General features: G+C 48.5%; 1 protein-coding gene across 2 annotated transcripts in view; it reads left to right on the forward strand.

The window, feature by feature from the left end:
• LOC142473306 (uncharacterized) overlaps positions 1 to 19,401 on the forward strand; it is a 56,161-nt gene that overhangs the window by 11,438 nt on the left and 25,322 nt on the right. The window contains exons 2-4 of one of the 2 annotated variants that reach the window (XM_075580502.1): positions 7,753 to 8,639; positions 8,896 to 9,009; positions 10,964 to 11,077. In XM_075580502.1, coding sequence (XP_075436617.1) covers positions 7,832 to 8,639; positions 8,896 to 9,009; positions 10,964 to 11,077 — 1,036 coding nt within the window. In that variant the 5' untranslated portion in view covers positions 7,753 to 7,831. The remainder of the gene's footprint in view (positions 1 to 7,752; positions 8,640 to 8,895; positions 9,010 to 10,963; positions 11,078 to 19,401) is intronic. The other variant, XM_075580503.1, reaches the window with a different exon arrangement.

Genomic DNA, 19,401 nt, shown 5'->3' on the forward strand with positions numbered 1-19,401 from the left:
AGAGAGTGGTGAGAGAGAGAGTGGTGAGAGAGAGAGTGGTGAGAGAGAGAGTGGTGAGAGAGAGAGTGGGGAGAGAGAGAGTGTGGGGAGAGAGAGAGAGAGAGAGTGTGGGGAGAGAGTGTGGGGGAGAGGGAGAGAGAGTGTGGGGGAGAGGGAGAGAGAGTGTGGGGGAGAGGGAGAGAGAGTGTGGGGGAGAGGGAGAGAGAGTGTGGGGGAGAGGGAGAGAGAGTGTGGGGGAGAGGGAGAGAGAGTGTGGGGGAGAGGGAGAGAGAGTGTGGGGGAGAGAGGGAGAGAGAGTGTGGGGGAGAGAGGGAGAGAGAGTGTGGGGGAGAGAGAGAGAGAGAGTGTGGGGGAGAGAGAGAGAGAGTGTGTGGGGGAGAGAGAGAGAGTGTGGGGGAGAGAGAGAGAATGTGGGGGAGAGAGAGAGAGAGAGTGTGGGGGGAGATAGAGAGTGTGGGGGGAGATAGAGAGTGTGGGGGGAGAGAGAGTGTGGGGGGAGAGAGAGAGTGTGGGGGAGACAGAGGAGAGAAACGGTGGGTGACACACACAGAGGGTGGGTGATACACACAGAGAGAGAGGCTGGGTGAGTGACTGGCTGGGTGAGTGGTTTGCTGGGTGAGTGGCTGGGTGGGGCAGGGGTGACTGGGTGGGTGGGTGAGTGACTGACACTGACTGGGGGTGGGGGGGTGACTGGGTGGGTGGGTGAGTGACTGACACTGACTGGGGGTGGGGGGTGACTGACACTGACTGGGGGTGGGGGGGTGACTGACACTTACTGGAGTGGGGGGGTGACTGACACTGACTGGGGGTGGGGAGGTGACTGACACTGACTGGGGGTGGGGGGGTGACTGACACTGACTGGGGGTGGGGGGGTGACTGACACTGACTGGGGGTGGGGGGTGACTGACACTGACTGGGGGTGGGGGGTTACTGACACTGACTGGGGGTGGGGGGGTGACTGACACTGACTGGGGGTGGGGGGTGACTGACACTGACTGGGGGTGGGGGGGTGACTGACACTGACTGGGGGTGGGGGGGTGACTGACACTGACTGGGGGTGGGGGGTGACTGACACTGACTGGGGGTGGGGGGTGACTGACACTGACTGGGGGTGGGGGTGACTAACACTGACTGGGGGTGGGGGGGTGACTGACACTGACTGGGGGTGGGGGGGTGACTGACACTGACTGGGGGTGGGGGGTGACTGACACTGACTGCAGGTGGGGGGTGACTGACACTGACTGGGGATGGGGGGTGACTGACACTGACTGGGGGGTGACTGACAGGGGGGGGTTACTGACTGGGGGGGTGACTGACTGGGGGGTGACTGACTGGGGGGGTGACTGACTGGGGGGGGTTACTGACTGGGGGGGGTTACTGACTGGGGGGGAGGTTACTGACTGGGGGGGAGGTTACTGATTGGGGGGGGTACCTCTGGTGTCACACACATACACATACTCCCATACACACATACATTCACACACACACACACACACACACACACACACACACACACACACACACACACACACACACACACACACACACACACACACACACACACACACACACACACACACACACACACATTCTCCCACACACACACACACACACATACACATTCTCACACACACACACATTCTCCCACACACACACATACACATTCTCACACACACACAGGGGAGGAAAGGCCGCTACCAGCACCACGCTCCTCCCCCACCCACCCGCACCCATCTCCCGCTCGTGTGGGGGGCAGGCCGACATCCCCCCCCCCCCAATCAACAGGGTTGGTGGGAGGCACGTAGCGAGGTATCCCCCACCGAGCGCCCCAGGGGACAGTCAGCCCCGCCGTGGCCGCCACTGCCCTGCTCCCCTCGCCGGCATGTCACAGTGCACGGCCAAGCTGCAGGCTGCTTCTTCCCCCCCAGTCCGCGGCGGCATGAAGCTCGTGGGGGGGGGGGGGGCCAGGCCGACATCCCCCCACCTCATGCGGCGGCTGCGCCATCATGAAGGTAGCTGGCGCAGGGGAGGCACGTGGTGAGGGCCGAGCCCCCCCCCCCCCGCAAGCCAACCGGGCTGCAGCAGCGGGGACCTCCCGCCCCGGACATCGATCGGTGGATCGAGGGGAAGGGGACAGGAGGAGGGGAAGGGGACAGGGGCAGGAGGAGGGGAAGGGGACAGGGGCAGGGGACAGGAGCAGGGGACAGGAGGAGGGGAAGGGGACAGGAGCAGGGGACAGGAGGAGGGGAATGGGACAGGAGCAGGAGGAGGGGAAGGGGACAGGAGCAGGGGACAGGAGCAGGGGACAGGAGGAGGGGAAGGGACAGGAGGAGGGGAAGGGACAGGAGCAGGGGACAGGAGCAGGGGACAGGAGCAGGGGACAGGAGGAGGGGAAGGGGACAGGAGCAGGGGACAGGAGAGCTGCCGCGGTGGGGAGTAGGGAGCCATGTGGGGACCAGGGGGATCGCAGGGAAGGAGCAGAGGGGCCGCAGCATGGAGAGTACTTACCCTCCAACAGATCTCCAGGCACAAAGAATGGCCGCTCGTTGGGGGCTGGCTCATATAGAGCCTGGCCGCGCGCCCACAAAGCCTGGGAGCGCGCGCCAATCAGGAGTCAGGTAGGGGAGCTTTTTTTTTTTTTTTTTTTTTTTTTTAGCGCGAGCAGGGAAATTTCAGCGCGAACGGGGGAATTTAAAAAAAAAACACGTGTGCTGCTTGAGCCAATATTTACACGGCCGGGGGTTAAATCCACCCGCCCCGGGCGAGTAAATGTATAGGATTGTCGAACACTGTATATATATATAGACATAGATAACAGTCTTATAAGAAAAGTCTTATCTGTCTCTTGTAGGGGAAGGCTTCTTTGTTCTCCTGGTGTCCACACCTTTGTGCGATAAGGCAATGTCAGGATCCAGGTTTAGAAGTACCCACCCCTGTGTCTTGCTGGCAGCGTGCAGTCTCTTTTGGCAGGCTCAAGAAGTCTGTGTTCCTTCTGCCAGTCTCATCTGTGAGACTCAGGAACCTCTCCTCTGTCTGTCTCCTTGTTCAGCTCACATGTGTGCTCAGGAGTCTCTCCTTCCTGTCTCAGGAGGAGCCTTTTCTCTAACAAACCTCCAATCAGCCAATAGTTTACATTTGCGTATGTCGTAGTTCTGTTCGGCAGACGAGATTTTTTTGGAGAAGAAGGCACAAGGGACAAGGCACAATTTGGCTTGCGGAGACTTCCTTTGGGACAAATGGCTCCAGCTCTGACATCTGAAGCGTCCACCTCAAGGGTAAAGGGGTAATGTTGGATCATGGTGCACAAGCACCAAAGCTGAGACTAAGGCATTTTTCAACTTCTCGAAAGCGTGGATGGCTGCCAGAGGCCACAGCGCGGCGTCGGCCCCTTTTGCGTCAATGCCCTAATGGGCGCCACTACGGGAGAGAAGTTCTGAATGAACCTACGATAATAGTTGGCGAATCCCAGGAACCCTTGTACGACTTTCAGGGTTGTGGGCTGAGGCCAATCCAATACCGCTTTAACCTTGGCTGGATCCATTGCTAGGCCGGTGCCAGAGATGATGTAGCGTAGGAAGGACGTCGTGGTCTGGTGAAACAGACATTTCTCCAATTTGTGAAGAGGTGATTCTGTCGGAGACATTGGAGAACCTGTTTGACATGGCCAGGATGATCACGGATGGTTTTGGAGAAGATTAGTATGTCATCCAAATATACAATGATGAATTGGTCAAGAAGATCCCTAAAAATTTAGTTGAGAAAATCCTAGAATACCTCGGGAGCATTACACAGGCCAAACGGCATGACCAGGTATTCATAATGGCTGTCCCTAGTATTAAAGGCCATCTTCCACTCATCCCCTTGTCAGATTCTTACCAGGTTATAAGCTCCCCATAAGTCTAATTTGGTCAAATTTGTGGAACCCTGTAGCCTGTCAAAAAGTTTGGTAATAAGGAGTAACGGATACCGGTTTTTGATTGTAATTTTATTAGGCCTCTGATTGTCAATAAATGGATAGAATACAGTCTGAGAGATCCGTCTTTCTTGTTAACAAAGAAGAACCCTGCACCTGCCAGAGACGAGGACTTCCAAATAAAACCTCTCATTAGATTCTCCTGGATATGAACTCCTTCATGACTTTGGTCTCAGGAGGAGATAGTGGGTAGGAACATCCTCGCGGGGCACAGAGCCGGGTAGAAGGTCGATGGGGCAATTGAAACACCGGTGGGGTGGCAACTCTTCGGATTGAGCCTTGTTGAAGACATCCTGAAATTCTGAATAAATTTTAGGTAGAAGAGAGGTTACCTGTTCAGGTACGGAGACCCCGCATAGGGCTTTGGATGGTGAGGAGCAATTCTGGGAGCAGTAAGAACTCAATTGAAATGGTTGCGCCTCTGTCCAGTCGATCCAAGGGTTGTGTTGCTGGAGCCTGGAGTCACAGGAGTCCTAGAATAACGTCCACGGTAGGCGAATGAATGTTGTTCGATTGGATTGACTCAGTGTGGTCCTTTCCGATCTGTAATTGGAAGGGGATAGTTTGTAGAGTAATAAAAGCTGGTTGTAAGAGCGTGGCCGAGCCACTACTGTACAGGACAATACTCATTAAAAGTGTGGCCGAGCCACTCACGTTCTAAGGACATTATCATTTAGCTGCGTTATAGGTTATGTGTTGGGTTATATGCTGCGTGTGTATTAATATGATAGAGTGCTAAGGTTATTGTATGTATGTATGTATGTATGTATGTCTTTATTTGTATAGCGCCATAAAATGTACATAGCGCTTCACAGTAGTAATACATGTCATATAAATAACAAATATAAATAACACATCATGGGAATAAGTGCTTCAGACATACTGTAAAAGTAACATTAAGGAAGGAGTCCCTGCTCCGAGGAGCTTACAATCTAATTGGTAGGTAGGGAGAACGTACAGAGACAGTAGGAGGGAATACTATTAAGTGCGTCTGCAGGAGGCCAAGCTTTGTGTCATGTGTCCATGATTATCCAGTGCTACTCATATGCTTCTTTAAGCAGATGTGTCTTAAGGTGGGTCTTAAAGGTGGATAGCGAGGGGGCTAGTCGGGTATTGAGGGGAAGAGCATTCCAGAGGTGTGGGGCAGAAAGTGAGAAAGGTTTAAGGCGGGAGAGAGCTTTAGATACAAAGGGGGTAGAAAGAAGACATCCTTGAGAAGAACGCAAGAGTCGTGATGGTGCATAGCGAGAAATTAGGGCTGAGATGTAATGAGGGGCAGAAGAATGTAAAGCTTTAAAAGTGAGCAGTAGAATTGAGTGTGAGATACGCGATTTAATCGGAAGCCAGGAGAGGGATTTCAGCAGGGGAGACGCTGAGACAGATTTAGGAAAGAGTAGAGTGATTCTGGCAGCAGTGTTTAGGATAGATTGTAGGGGAGACAGGTGAGAGGTAGGAAGGCCGGACAGCAGGAGGTTGCAGTAATCGAGACGTGAGAGAATGAGGGCCTGAGTCAGAGTTTTAGCAGTTGAGTAACAGAGGAAAGGGCGTATCTTTGTGATATTGCGGAGGAAAAAGCGACAAGTTTTAGAAACGTTTTGAATATGAGAGGAGAATGAGAGAGAGGAATCAAGTGTGACCCCTAGGCAGCGTGCTTGGGCTACTGGGTGAATGATCGTATTTCCAATAGCAATGTGGAAGGATGTAGTAGGGCCAGGTTTGGGAGGTAGTATAAGGAGCTCTGTTTTTGCCATGTTAAGTTTCAGTCGGCGGATTGCCATCCAGGATGATATTCCAGAGAGGCATTCAGAAACTTTGGTCTGTATAGCAGGTGTAAGGTCAGGGGTTGAAAGGTAAATTTGTGTGTCGTCAGCATAGAGGTGATATTTAAACCCAAAAGATGTGATTAGGTCACCTAGAGAGAGTGTGTAGAGAGAAAAGAGAAGGGGTCCCAGGACAGAGCCCTGGGGTACCCCCACAGAGAGATCAATAGAGGAGGAGGAGGTGTTAGCAAAAGAGACACTGAAGGTACGATGGGAGAGGTAAGAGGAGATCCAGGATAAAGCTTTGTTCCGAATACCAAGAGTATGGAGAATGTGAAGGAGAAGAGGGTGGTCCACGGTGTCGAATGCTGCAGAGAGGTCGAGTAATATGAGCAGAGTGTAATGACCTCTGTCTTTGGCAGCGTGGAGGTCGTCAGTTATTTTAGTGAGGGCTGTTTCAGTAGAGTGAGCAGTGCGGAAGCCAGATTGTAGAGGGTCTAGTACAGAATAGGTGTTGAGAAAGTGTAGCAATCGAGAGAATACAAGACGTTCAAGGAGTTTGGAGGCAAAAGGCAGGAGGGAGACAGGTCGATAGTTAGAAGGACAGGTAGGGTCAAGCTTGCTGTTTTTGAGTAATGGTATAACGGTTGCATGCTTGAAGGATGAAGGAAAGGTACCAGAGTAGAGGGAAGAGTTAAAGATCTGTGTGAGCATAGGGATTATAGAAGGAGCAAGAGGTTTTAGGAGATGGGAGGGAATGGGATCAAGAGGGCAAGTGGTAGAGGGAGAAGAGGAGATCAGCAGTGATACATCCTCCTCCGAGATAGCAGAAAAAGAGTCAAGAAAGACAGGAGGAGAGTTGGGAAGCATTGTGGGATGGGAGGAGGCAACAGATGGGATGTTCTGCTATACTATATACTATACTATATTGTGCATATAGTAAAGTTGGTTGCATCATACATTTGTGTGTATATGTTTCTTGCCCAGGGGAATCTCACATCACGGGGATCCTGGGTAAGTGGAGGCGCTGCGCTATAAGTGTTACCCCAGGCTCCCAGCTAGCGGAGGCTCACATCTCCTGGAGCCGCAGGTGCGCGCAGTTACCCGTAGTCGCTTTAGCGTGTCAGAAAAAGGGCTACATATATATATATAGTTATCATGTCACCTCTTAGGCTTCTAATTTAGCTAGCCACTCCTCATAAATCAGATTGTCCATCCCCTTTATTCATTTGGTGGATCTTCTCTGCACTTTTTCTAGTTCCATAATGTCTTTTTAATTGAATTGTACTCCATATTCCAGGTGTGGTCTTACTAGTGCTTTGTAAAGGGGCATAATTATGTTTACTTCCCTTCCATCCATTGCTGTTTAATGCAACATAAGATCTTGTTTGCCTTTGCAGTTACTGCATGACATTGGGCACTATTGCTAAGCCTGCTGTCTACAAGCACTCCTAAATCCTTCTCCATCAACCCTAACCTTAAAACTCACCCCACAAGTTAAGCATCCCAACAGCCTGCACTCATGGTTACTGCCCCACACTCAGCCACTCCTACCCTCTGTTGTCTGTCCTTTAACCAGTTTTCAATCCAGGTGCATATATTATTATTGAGTCCAATTTTCTTTATTTTGTACACCAACCTCTTGTGTGGAACCGTATCAAAAGCCTTTGCAAAGTCTAAGTAGACCACATCAACTGCATTGCCCTGGTCTAAATTCCTACTTACCTCCTCAAAGAAACAAATAAGGTTAGTTTGGCATGATCTGTCCTTCATAAATTCATGCTGTATATTACTAATAATTTTGTTATCCATTAGATATTATATGAGGATGGAGCTTCTGTTCGTTTTGTAAAACGAAATAGTTTCCAGCACATGAGAAAATAATAAGAAATCCATGAAACCGCGGTAGCAAAGAAATGAGATTTTACTAGTACATGGTTAGAGAAAAAAGGACGTGTTACAACTAAAATGCACATAATCACCCTGAAATCAAATAATCTCTTCTTCTCCTTTATACAGGCACAGCTGTCATTCGACAAATATAAACCAAGGAACCTCCTATCTCAGCACCTTCAGAGGAGCACTGCCCACTACCAGCATGGATAGAGGAGCACTGCCCACTACCAGCCTGGACAGAGGAGCACTGCCCACTACCAGCATGGACAGGGGAGCACTGCCCACTACCAGCACGGACAGAGGAGCACTGCCCACTACCAGCATGGACAGAGGAGCACTGCCCACCTCCAGCACGGAGAGAGGAGCGCTGTCCACTACCAGCATGGACAGAGGAGCACTGTCCACTACCAGCATGGACAGAGGAGCACTGCCCACTACCAGCATGGACAGAGGAGCACTGCCCACTACCAGCATGGACAGAGGAGCACTGCCCACTACCAGCATGGACAGAGGGGCACTGCCCACTACCAGCACGGACAGAGGGGCACTGCCCACTACCAGCCTGGACAGAGGAGCACTGCCCACTACCAGCCTGGACAGAGGAGCACTGCCCACTACCAGCATGGACAGAGGAGCATTGCCCACTACCAGCATGGACAGAGGGGCACTGCCCACTACCAGCCTGGACAGAGGGACACTGCCCACTACCAGCATGGACAGAGGAGCACTGCCCACTACCAGCCTGGACAGAGGAGCACTGCCCACTACCAGCATGGACAGAGGAGCACTGCCCACTACCAGCCTGGACAGAGGAGCACTGCCCACTACCAGCCTGGACAGAGGAGCACTGCCCACTACCAGCCTGGACAGAGGAGCACTGCCCACTACCAGCCTGGACAGGGGAGCAATGCCCACTACCAGCATGGACAGGGGAGCACTGCCCACTACCAGCATGGACAAGGGAGCACTGCCCACTACCAGCACGGATCCACACTTGCTATGTGAGTATGGTAGGTATTGTGGTGTCTCTGAGATCTGCAAGGAGGGAATATCTGATTATTGTGCAGTTATGAAACAGCCCAAATTAATTACTCTTGTGTTCTCATAGAACCACTAGCAGGTAAGATATAATATGTAATGTTCTACCAGCAGGGCTAGTAACATTTCTATAACACAGGTATTATACCAATATCAGAGGAGAGGAAATCACAAGAAGAGCCCGCACTCCCAGCTTTACATGGGGCATTTCCCTTTTCTTATTGCCAGGTTTTCCTGTGGTTGTACCAGAGAGGTTAGAGATTAAGACAGAGGAAGAAGAGCCGGACACAGAGGATTATCTGTCCCCAATAAAGAGTGAAATAGATTCACTTCCTGACGGTTGTAAGTAGTACCCTTTTATCCTCACTTATCTGTATTCAGTTTGTTTAAGAATGGACTGAAATGTCTACAATATTGTGGAAAATAACATTAAAGAATGGACAGAAAATAAGCTACATGTTTCTTGTGAAAAATAAACTCACCTCTGATTGTCTAATGTTATATTGAGAATATTATTGTCTAATGTTATATTGAGAATATTATTGTATGTGTAGAACAAACAGAGAAAGGAAACCTGGTGTGGGCACTCGTACAACGTTATTATCCAAACTTAAAATAAAGGGTATTAAAACGAATATTAAACGCTGAGATCCTAGAAATATGAACACTAACTTACATGTTCTGGATCAATTATATTTTACTGCAAATGAACATCAATATGTATCAAGCAGTGATGAACAAGTGGATAACAATCACTGCCCAGAGTGAACCAAGGTAAAACTAGTCACCGTATTGCGGTGGTAAAAAAACCCAAGAGCTATATACAGTGTAGCATCAGATCTCAACTGCAAACCCTTACCATGTCTGCCACGTTGGTATTGGCATGCACCCTCTAAACAATACCCAAACAGCAAGTAGAAAATAGCTGTATAGTAGAAAGAACCCTAGCCTAACTGGTGTAAGAAGGAAAACACACAGGGCCGGGTAGGATGTGAGGGTCACACTGCTAATACGTGTAACTAATGTGGTCTAGGGTACAATATTACGACTCAGCTCCTATGGGTATAGGAACCCTACATATAGCTAGGACCTAGAGCCAGGGACACATAATGCTGCCCCATATATACTGAATAGTAATTGTATATTATACTGCACAACACCACCAGACACTGCGTAGGTAAACGAGCTGACTCAGTGTGGAGTCTTGCTCGTGTGCCTCCAGTGAGCAAGCCTACAAAGGTATAGTGTGGCTGAATGAGCTAATCAAAACCACAATTATTACTATACAAGAGGTGAATAACGCACTGATCCGAATAACGCACTGATTCCCAGGTAGGGAAGAACCGGTGCACAGCGTCAGTCGTGGGATAAGTGAATCAAAAGGATTTATTTATATTAAAAACATGGACAGAAAAAGTACTGATACAGTCACTCTAACGCGTTTCACACGCAGGGTGCTTTATCAAAGAGTTTTGATAACGTACAGAGACAGTAGGAGGGCATGACTATCCTTGTCTTCAGCCCGCCCTGACCACTGCACGTACCTCGACTATTCTTGTCTTCAGCCTGCCCAACCTCTGCATCCAAACCGACTACGCAACTCTGCTGCCAGCCCCGACCTTCGGCCTACAACGCACTATTCTATCAGGACTCTGTCCCTCGGCTCAGGTCGGTTCTTTCACCTTCCTACCTCAGCCCTGCGGGTCCGCTTCCTGCTTGAGACGAGCATCGTTACAGTACCACAGTCTTACTTGGGGTTGACAAGCTTGCTGGAGTCAGGAGTCCAGATCTGTAGTGTGACGGACAGCGAAGAGTTCGGCGAGGAGCAAGCTTAAGGGGTAGTCTGGCAATACAGGGCCAGGGTGGAAGAAAGGCAGGAGAAGCGTTGGACGGATCTGGGTCCGGGCAAGCAGAAGGGGACCGGGTTCGGCATCAGGATTTTCAAAGAGTTCAGGAAGTTTAAGCTAGTGAAACAGAAGCGACACAACCTACTCCAGATAGAAAAGCAGTTGTGAAGCCAGATCGGAGGACTGCACAGGCAAAAGGCAGGAGAGTGGAAGAGTAAGCTGGAGTCAAGAACCAGGTATTAGATAAATCAGAAACGGAGTCAGGGGGGCGACAGAACCAACTTCCTCAGTAGCAGAAATGTTGTGACGCCCAGATAGATGAGGGAGGGGCCTTCTTATAGATCTTGGAAGGTCAGGTGGTGTATTCAGTAGCTTTCTAGCGAGGACATGCACAGAATAAAACGGTTCCTTTATGTGAATCCTTACCATTTTCCTTTTCTTGTTGGCAGGTTTTCCAGTGATTATACGAGAGAGGTTAGAGATTAAGTCAGAGAAAGAAGAGCCAGAACCTGAGGATCATCTATCCCCAATAAAGAGTGAAATAGTTACATTTGCTGTCAATGGTGAGTACCATAACATCATTTTATGTAGACGTAGGTTATCTTGTTACACGTAGTATGGTCACCTTTAGGCAATATTCAGGGTTAATTGCCAGAACTTTTAACAATTTTATACCATTCACTATGCAAAACACAGTAGTGGAATAAGATTAGGTTTATTTGGGTAAACCCGCGTACACACAGTGACTTCCAAAGATACAGGAAATATACACACTTACTGGGGCGCTGGGGGTGAAATCTGGGCTAAAATAGGTGCAGGGCGCCTGCTTCGGGAGGCTAACCCTGACCGGGGTATCCACCCAGCTCTCCTGGTTCTCTTTTCGGCTACAAACCTTAGCCGCGACCGCTACGTTCTGAAACGAGCACTTGGACCTCGCGTCTGACGTAGCCTCAGCTAGGCAGGCTTTCTTATCTCCAAAAATGAAGCCGGTTGCTCTGCTATTCGCAACAGCAACTTTGAAAAGCCGCCTTTGCATCACCGGCCCAAGACACAGGATCGTCTGGTTCTCTGACCGGGGCTTCTCCTTACATACCTTCCGCTGTTCTATGTTCTGCATGGAGATAGGAGGAGCGACCAATCAGAGGGTGAGAATTCTTCCCCGCCAGCCAATAGGAATAGGAGCTCTTCCTTTGGCTGAAGTCAGAGGAGGGGGCATGCCAAGCCAGCTCGGGATGCCCCATGGGCGGGACGTATGAATTGACCATAGGGAAATGCGCCGACACTCTGCCGCTTCCTTCAGTCAACCCATTGCCACCTACTGGGCAGGCTCCACTGAGTCTGGCAAATCAGAGGGTCCTCCTCGCAGGGGGTCTCTGTTCTCTGGATCCAGTACTCCGCCTTGCCACTTAGCACCCCGACACCTCTCAACATCCCGTCTCCTCTTTGAACTACGATGTCTTTCCAGATTTCCCGGCACCTATATGTACTTATAGTAAATGCATCAACATTATAAACCATATTTTAATAAAGTATGGACCTTGGGGCACTTTATACTTATAAGGGATACGGATCTGGGATATTTGGGCTCAAAAAACAGGAGTCTGGGAGACACTGGCCAGCCCCGGTGTAATTCCACCCGCGTACCGGCAAATCATGCCTGCTCGCCAGGGAGAATTAGGGGACTACCGGTAATTTTGGCTCCCGAACTCCTGCAAACAAAATAATTGCATTTTGACCCAAATATCTTTACTATAATTCAAAGCTGGATTCCGTTTGTTTGTATGTCAGAAGCATCAAAATCTCACAAACGGCACCACGTAGTACAACGAAACTTTCACTGGACATTCTGCTGTGGTTTTGTAGGTCAACGCAACTATTTTGAGCTTCCAATGTCACTCACCTCCCAAATTATGGACAGTCTAATGTCCAGCAAATCTCTTAGAGCAGGAGCGGGGGGGGGGGGGGGGGGAGGGTGTGTCTAATAAGGGAGAGAGCGTGTTTGTGCCAGAAACACACATCTGATGATTGCTTACAACTCACAATAGAAAAGAAAAAAGGATACACCGAGTACTCTAATGTTTTTTTTTCTTTTTAAATTGTTTTTGTGTTATTTGATCAATAAAGTTGTAATATTTTGTATGTTTCACGGCACGCGCTTACGTCATCACGCCTGCGTCACTCTCGATGGTTTCAGGAAGTGAGCGGGGAGTGGACGACAGCGCGGATCATGGGTATTTAAATGGACTGCTGAGTACACTAAATAGTCACCTTGAAAAAGAGCTTACGCTTGAAACGCATTGGTGGGGGTTTGTATATCCCATGTAGCTGTTTCTGGTTGATCCATTAAATATCATCAGTTTTATGGGTACACACTTTCTTGGACAACATTTATTTCTTTTGTTTCCTGGGTATTAGTGCCTATTTTTTCTTACTATCTTGTATTACATGCTTACAACTCACAGCCACAGGGTGACGGCGGGAAAGGCGACCTGTGATTGGTCTGCGCGAGTTGGAAGGTGAAGCTATGCCAGCTGTCACTGCCGGCCCCAGAGAGACCCCCGGACAAGAGAGACCCCCTGGCCCCAGAGAGACTCATTTCGGCCAGGGTAACTGATGCCAAGTCCGTGCTAAGTAACGGCGGCTGTCACCGCCGGACCCAGGGAGACCCCCGGATACCTCCCGCCCCAGATAGACACCCCCTACCGCCCCAGATAGACCCCCCTACCGCCCCAGAGATACCCCCGGATCCCCCCCCCACCAGAGAGACCCACGAACACACACCCTCTGCCCCAGAGAGACCCCTGGACATTCCCCCTCAAAGCCACTGGGTTAGGGCGGGAAAGGCGGGCTGTGATTGGTCTGCGCCAGTTGTCAGGTCAAGCGGTATAAAGGTCACTTTGGTCTACTCACAGGTGTTGAAGGATTAAAATAAATAATATGTCGCATTACAATGTTTTTTTTCAACTTAAATTTTTAATGGGTTTTACAAAAGCAAATAATGTGACACATTCCATTGTTCGGTATCGCAGTACCACAGTTTTCATCCTTGACCAACTACAGTTGTTTTTTTTAATACAATCTATTCAATCTATATTACAGTCCCGGGCGAAGCCGGGAACAAAAGCTAGTCCCACATAAAACTTACACCAAAGAAGTTTCACGTTTCTAGGGCAAAGAAACATGGCTAACCCCTAAAACCCCTGATGCACATATTGCCATTCAGGGATACTCCATTTTTAGGAGAGATAGGTCAAAGAGAGGAGGAGGGGTGTTATTTTATATTGCAGACACCCTACAATTTACACTGTTAAATTGCCCCCCAAGCCCAACCTCTTTTGAAATCCTAATTGGCAGAATCTGCCTCCCCTTTTCTAAGCCCATCTTGCTAGCTGGTAACAGGGACAGGCTTCTGGGGTATATGCCTCCATCTTCTTAGCAGTCAGCGCCTCTATCTCTATAAGCCCCAGGGATATGGGGTGGGACCCTTACAGAGAAACCCTGGTCCCAGGGCGAATGATCCAGATCTCACACACAGTCTTAGATAAAAGCAGCAATGTCTCTTTATTGTCCTTAACACAGCACTCAAGCAGCAGTTCATGCACCGCAGCAGTTCAGATGCAGCAGTGATTCCACTTGTAACCAGGTCTATTTCTCCACTCCTCTCCTCCAGGCTGTACCCTAGCAGGATGGGCTGTTTGGGGCTTCAATACCCCAACCCCCACCTCCAAGATGTTCTCTCTGGGTGAGGGTAGATCTCCCCCCCCTCACCCCCTCAGCAGGGTGAGGGGCATTGGACCACAGCACTACAGTGCTACCAGCTCTACTGAAGGTGCTGAGCATCTCCTCTCCTGTCTCCTTCAAACTCCCAGACCATCTCTCTCTCTCTCTCTCTGCTCCCAGGACAGAACAGAACTACTCCACTCCCGGGACAGAACTCAACTACTTGTCTCTTACAGGAGCAGGCAGGACTAACTTTAGACAGCCCCACCCCTCATGATGTCAGCAGGACCTCCCCTCTGTCTCAGGCCTGCATACAGAGTCAGGGGCCAGCCTCTATCACTCAAGGCAGGGCTTGACGTGGGGGAAAAACCCATGATAACTACTGGCGGCCTGCCCTTAACAGGACTTACACCAGTAGGAGAAATATATATTGCTCCCATTTCTTACCGGGGCTACACTTGCTTGACTGGATTCTCTCCTCAAATCCCAGCAGAATCCAATCCTCTGGCATCCTTCCTGATATTTTCAGTGGCCATGCAATAGTGTACTGTATAAGGAAAATTAAACCGCCCCAATCAAGCCCTAAAGTTCTCCTCACTAGAACATTCAGAAACTTTAACCCACAACAGTTTCTGGATGACCTTACCAACTGCCCATGGCACAGAATCGATTTAATTCCCGACCCTGATTCTGCGCTCGACTATTTCCAATCCGAGTTCTTAAAACTCTGCGATACCCATGCTCCACTACGCAAAATAAGGGTACGGGGTGCCCACCTTCCATGGGTTACACCTGACCTTATAGCACTCTACCAGTTCAGGGATGCCTTGTGGAAAAGCCACAAAGTAACTGGCACTACCAAGGAACTCAATCACTACAGATGCCTGCGGAACATGTGCACAAGGCAAACAAGGCATGCAAAAGCACAATATTACTCTGACAATCTCCTCCAGAACACATCAAACCCAGCTAACTTCTGGAAGGTCATCAACAACATATTCCAGCTTTCTAACCATCAACAGCCAAGTAATATCACTAAGGGCGATATTACTCTGACAAACCCCATCGACATTGCAAATGCATTCAATGATTACTTTGTACTTATTAGCGAGACGCAACCCAAACCACAAACCTGAATCTCATCCTGGGAGTACCCCTATAGCCCCACCCCCTCCCAACACTGCCCACAATTTTCAATTTGGCCCAGTATCCGAAGAGGAGATTACACAAGCGCTTCTCAAATTAAAACTAAGCAGCCAATGTGGACCTGACTTACTACAATCTAGGTTCCTAAGACTTGGTGCCCCAGCCATTGCCAAACCAATTGCGTCCCTAGTCAATTCTATCCTGTCTGCAAGCCATATCCCTAAGACCTGGAAAGCTGCCAGAGTTGTCCCAATCTTCAAAAGTGGGGACAAAAACACTGTCTCAAACTACAGGCCAATCTCACTTCTCCCAATCCTATCCAAAGTCATGGAAAAATGTGTCCACTCCCAATTAAGCGATTACTATAACAAGACAAATTCCCTAGCCAATTCCAATCTGGCTTTCGCCCCAAACACTCTACCGTAACTACCCTGCTAAAAGTTTGCAATGAAATCCAGATTGGAATGGAACGGGGACAACTCACTGGTGCAGTATTCCTAGATTTTGCAAAGGCTTTTGATACTGTTGATCATGCTATCCTGCTTAACAAACTCCAGAGCTCTGGAATAGGGAAGCATGCTTTAAACTGGTTTCAGTCCTACCTATCAGGTAGATCCCAACATGTGTCCATCTCTGGCTCTAACTCTAACCCCCTGGATATCCCCTGTTGCGTCCCGCAAGGCTCTGTTCTGGGGCCCCTACTCTTCTCAGTGTTCATCAATGATCTTCCCACAGCTTATCAGGAAGCCTCAATACACATGTATGCAGATGACACAATCCTATATGCACACAGCCATAGCCTCTCTGACCTTCAACACATACTTCAGTCTGACTTTTTCAGACTTGAAAACTGGATTTCCCAAAACAAACTGTTTTTAAACACTGACAAGGCTGTAACAATGGTATTTGGGACCAAGACTACATTTTTAAAGTTTCCAGCGACTGAGCTCCAGATTAAAACCAACACTAACACCACCCTAACTCCTGTTACTAGTTTTAAATACCTGGGCATTATGGTTTGACTCCCACTTAACATTCGGGATGCACATTGATACCCTGACAACCAAGACCTATGCCAAACTTGGGTACTTTACAGGAACAAATCCTCCCTAAGTCTCCTGGTCAGAAAACGTATCGCACAGCAGATGCTAATGACAATTATTGACTATGGAGACATAGTATATGGCTTGGCAATTCAATTTGTCGTTTTGTTCTCCAATGCAACTATAACACACATCACTGCGAAATGCTCAAAGAACTAGATTGGTCATCTCTCGAGTCTAGGCGCAAAGTTCACCTTTCCAGTCTCACCCTCAAATTCTTTATGGGCAAGCTACCCAGCTACCTGAACAAACTCCTCACCCCTACCACATGCAGCACCTAAGTGCTGCAAGTGGTAGGGGTGAGGAGCTTATTCGGATAGCTGGGTAGCTTGCCCATGAAGAATTTAAAGGCAAGACAGGAAAGGTGAACTTTGCGCCTAGACTCTAGTGATGACCAATCTAGTTCTTTGAGCATTTCGCAGTGATGTGTGTTGTAGTTGCATTGGAGAACAAAACGACAAATTGAATTGTAGAGGGTGTCAAGTTTGCTAAGGTGGGTTTGAGGTGCCGAGCCATATACTATGTCTCCATAGTCAATAATTGGCATTAGTATCTGCTGTGCGATACGCTTTCTGACCAGGAGACGTAGGGAGGACTTGTTCCTGTAAAGTATCCCTAGTTTGGCATAGGTCTTGGTTGTCAGGGTATCAATGTGCATCCCGAATGTTAAGTGGGAGTCAAACCATAAGCCCAGGTATTTAAAACTAGTGACAGGGGTTAGGGTGGTGTTAGCGTTGGTTCTAATTAGGAGCTCAGTCACTGGAATCTTTAAAAATTTAGTCTTGGTCCCAAATACCATTGTTACAGTCTTGTCAGTGTTTAAAAACAGTTTGTTTTGGGAAATCCAGTTTTCGAGTCTCAAAAAGTCAGACTGAAGTATGTGTTGAAGGTCAGAGAGGCTATGGCTGTGTGCATATAGGATTGTGTCATCTGCATACATGTGTATTGAGGCTTCCATAAAAGCTGTGGGAAGATCATTAATGAACACTGAGAAGAGTAGGGGCCCCAGAACAGAGCCTTGCGGGACACCACAGGTGATATCCAGGGGGTTGGAGTTAGAGCCTGAGATGGACACATGTTGGGATCTTCCTGATAGGTAGGACTGAAACCCGTTTAAAGCATGCTTCCCTATTCCAGAGCTCTGGAGTTTGTTGAGCAGGATAGCATGATCAACTGTGTCAAAAGCCTTTGCAAAATCTAGGAATACTGCACCAGTGAGTTGTCCCCGTTCCATTCCACACTGGATTTCATTGCAAACTTTTAGCAGGATAGTTACGGTGGAGTGTTTGGGACGAAACCCAGATTGGAATTGGCTAGGGAAATTTGTCTTGGTATAGAAATCGCTTAATTGGGAGTGGACACATTTTCCCATGACTTTGGATAGAATTGCGAGAAGTGAGATTAGCCTGTAGTTTGAGACAGTGTTTTTGTCCCCACTTTTGAAGATTGGGACAACTCTGGCAGTTTTCCAGGTCCTAGGGATATGGCCTGCAGACAGGATAGAGTTGACTATGGACGCAATTGGTTTGGCAATGGCTGGGGCACCAAGTCGTAGGAACCTAGATTGTAGTAAGTAGTTTGGGGCACAAGTCCCAACAACAGTGCTCAATCTGATTCGGACTCAATGGAAATCCAAACTTGAATATAAAAGTCCACATATCATGGTGAGATTTATTTATTTATTTATTTATAAAATATTTTACCAGGAAGTAATACATTGAGAGTTACCTCTCGTTTTCAAGTATGTCCTGGGCACAGAGTAAAACAAAATAATACATGGTTACAAATACAGTTACATAAATGAACAGGGTATACATTATATAAAAGACATTGCATGCACAGTTAAAGAAAATATATATTATGAGCGTATGAAACAGTTACAGACCAGGTTAAAATGTGAGACAGCCTTAGATTTGAAAGAACTTAAACTGGTGGCGACTGTGAGAGTCTCTGGTAGGTTGTTCCAGTTTTGGGGTGCACGGAAGGAGAAGGAGGAACGTCCGGATACTTTGTTGAGTCTTGGGACCCAGCAGCAGCACATAAAGCCAAAAGAGAGAGTATTGGACCCAGTGTTTTGAGTGCAGTGATTGTACTATAATGTATGACTGCCCATATGCTGGAGTTGGTAAAGGGTTAACATACCATCATTCTTGTGTGACTCCGCGGGGCATGAAATCCTCACTGCAGCACTGTTCCCGGTCAGCAAATCCCCATATTGAAGGGGGAAAAACAATACTCACCAGTGTCAGCTTCTCATGGTGCGTGCATCACGCTCAGAAGTAGTGTAGAGTAGAAATCCTTGGATTGCAGCGGTGCACAGCAAAGTGAGCGAGAGGGGACCAGCAAGGTGTGGGTTAAAAAATATTGTTTATTGAAATCACATGGTAACGGGGACAGACACTCTGACGCGTTTCGGACAGAAATTGTCCTTTATCAAAGAGCTGATTCGCGTCATTCCCCCTTACAGTCTTATAGTGAACTCCCCGCCCACCTACGTCACCGCGCTGCGTGGTTTTGGCGCGAAAAAACGCTAGAATCGCCGAGATATAATCTCATTGGTCAGGACTATCAGCCAATGGAACAGCTCAGTGCCATAGGTGTGTAGCAAGGGGAGGGGAATGACGCGCTCCTCTCACCAGCACACAAACCCTTCCACTGACACAGATGGCAACGCTGCCTAGTAACACTCATCAATCCCCTAATATAAACATTAAGCCTCTTTGTAGAGGTACATTAACGAATGTAGGAGCGTGTGAACAAGTGGGCGGGCGGGGAGGGAGGCGGGGGGGGGAGGGGTATGGGACAGGGAATGGGGAACAAAGACTGTTGAAAGGGAGGAAGAAAAATCAAATAAAGTCAGCATAACAAAATATACTAAACTAAAAGAATAATATTAAAAACAAGAACAACATATTTGG

The sequence above is a fragment of the Ascaphus truei genome (genome assembly GCF_040206685.1).
Source record: "Ascaphus truei isolate aAscTru1 chromosome 3 unlocalized genomic scaffold, aAscTru1.hap1 SUPER_3_unloc_1, whole genome shotgun sequence".
Lineage (NCBI taxonomy): Eukaryota > Metazoa > Chordata > Amphibia > Anura > Ascaphidae > Ascaphus > Ascaphus truei.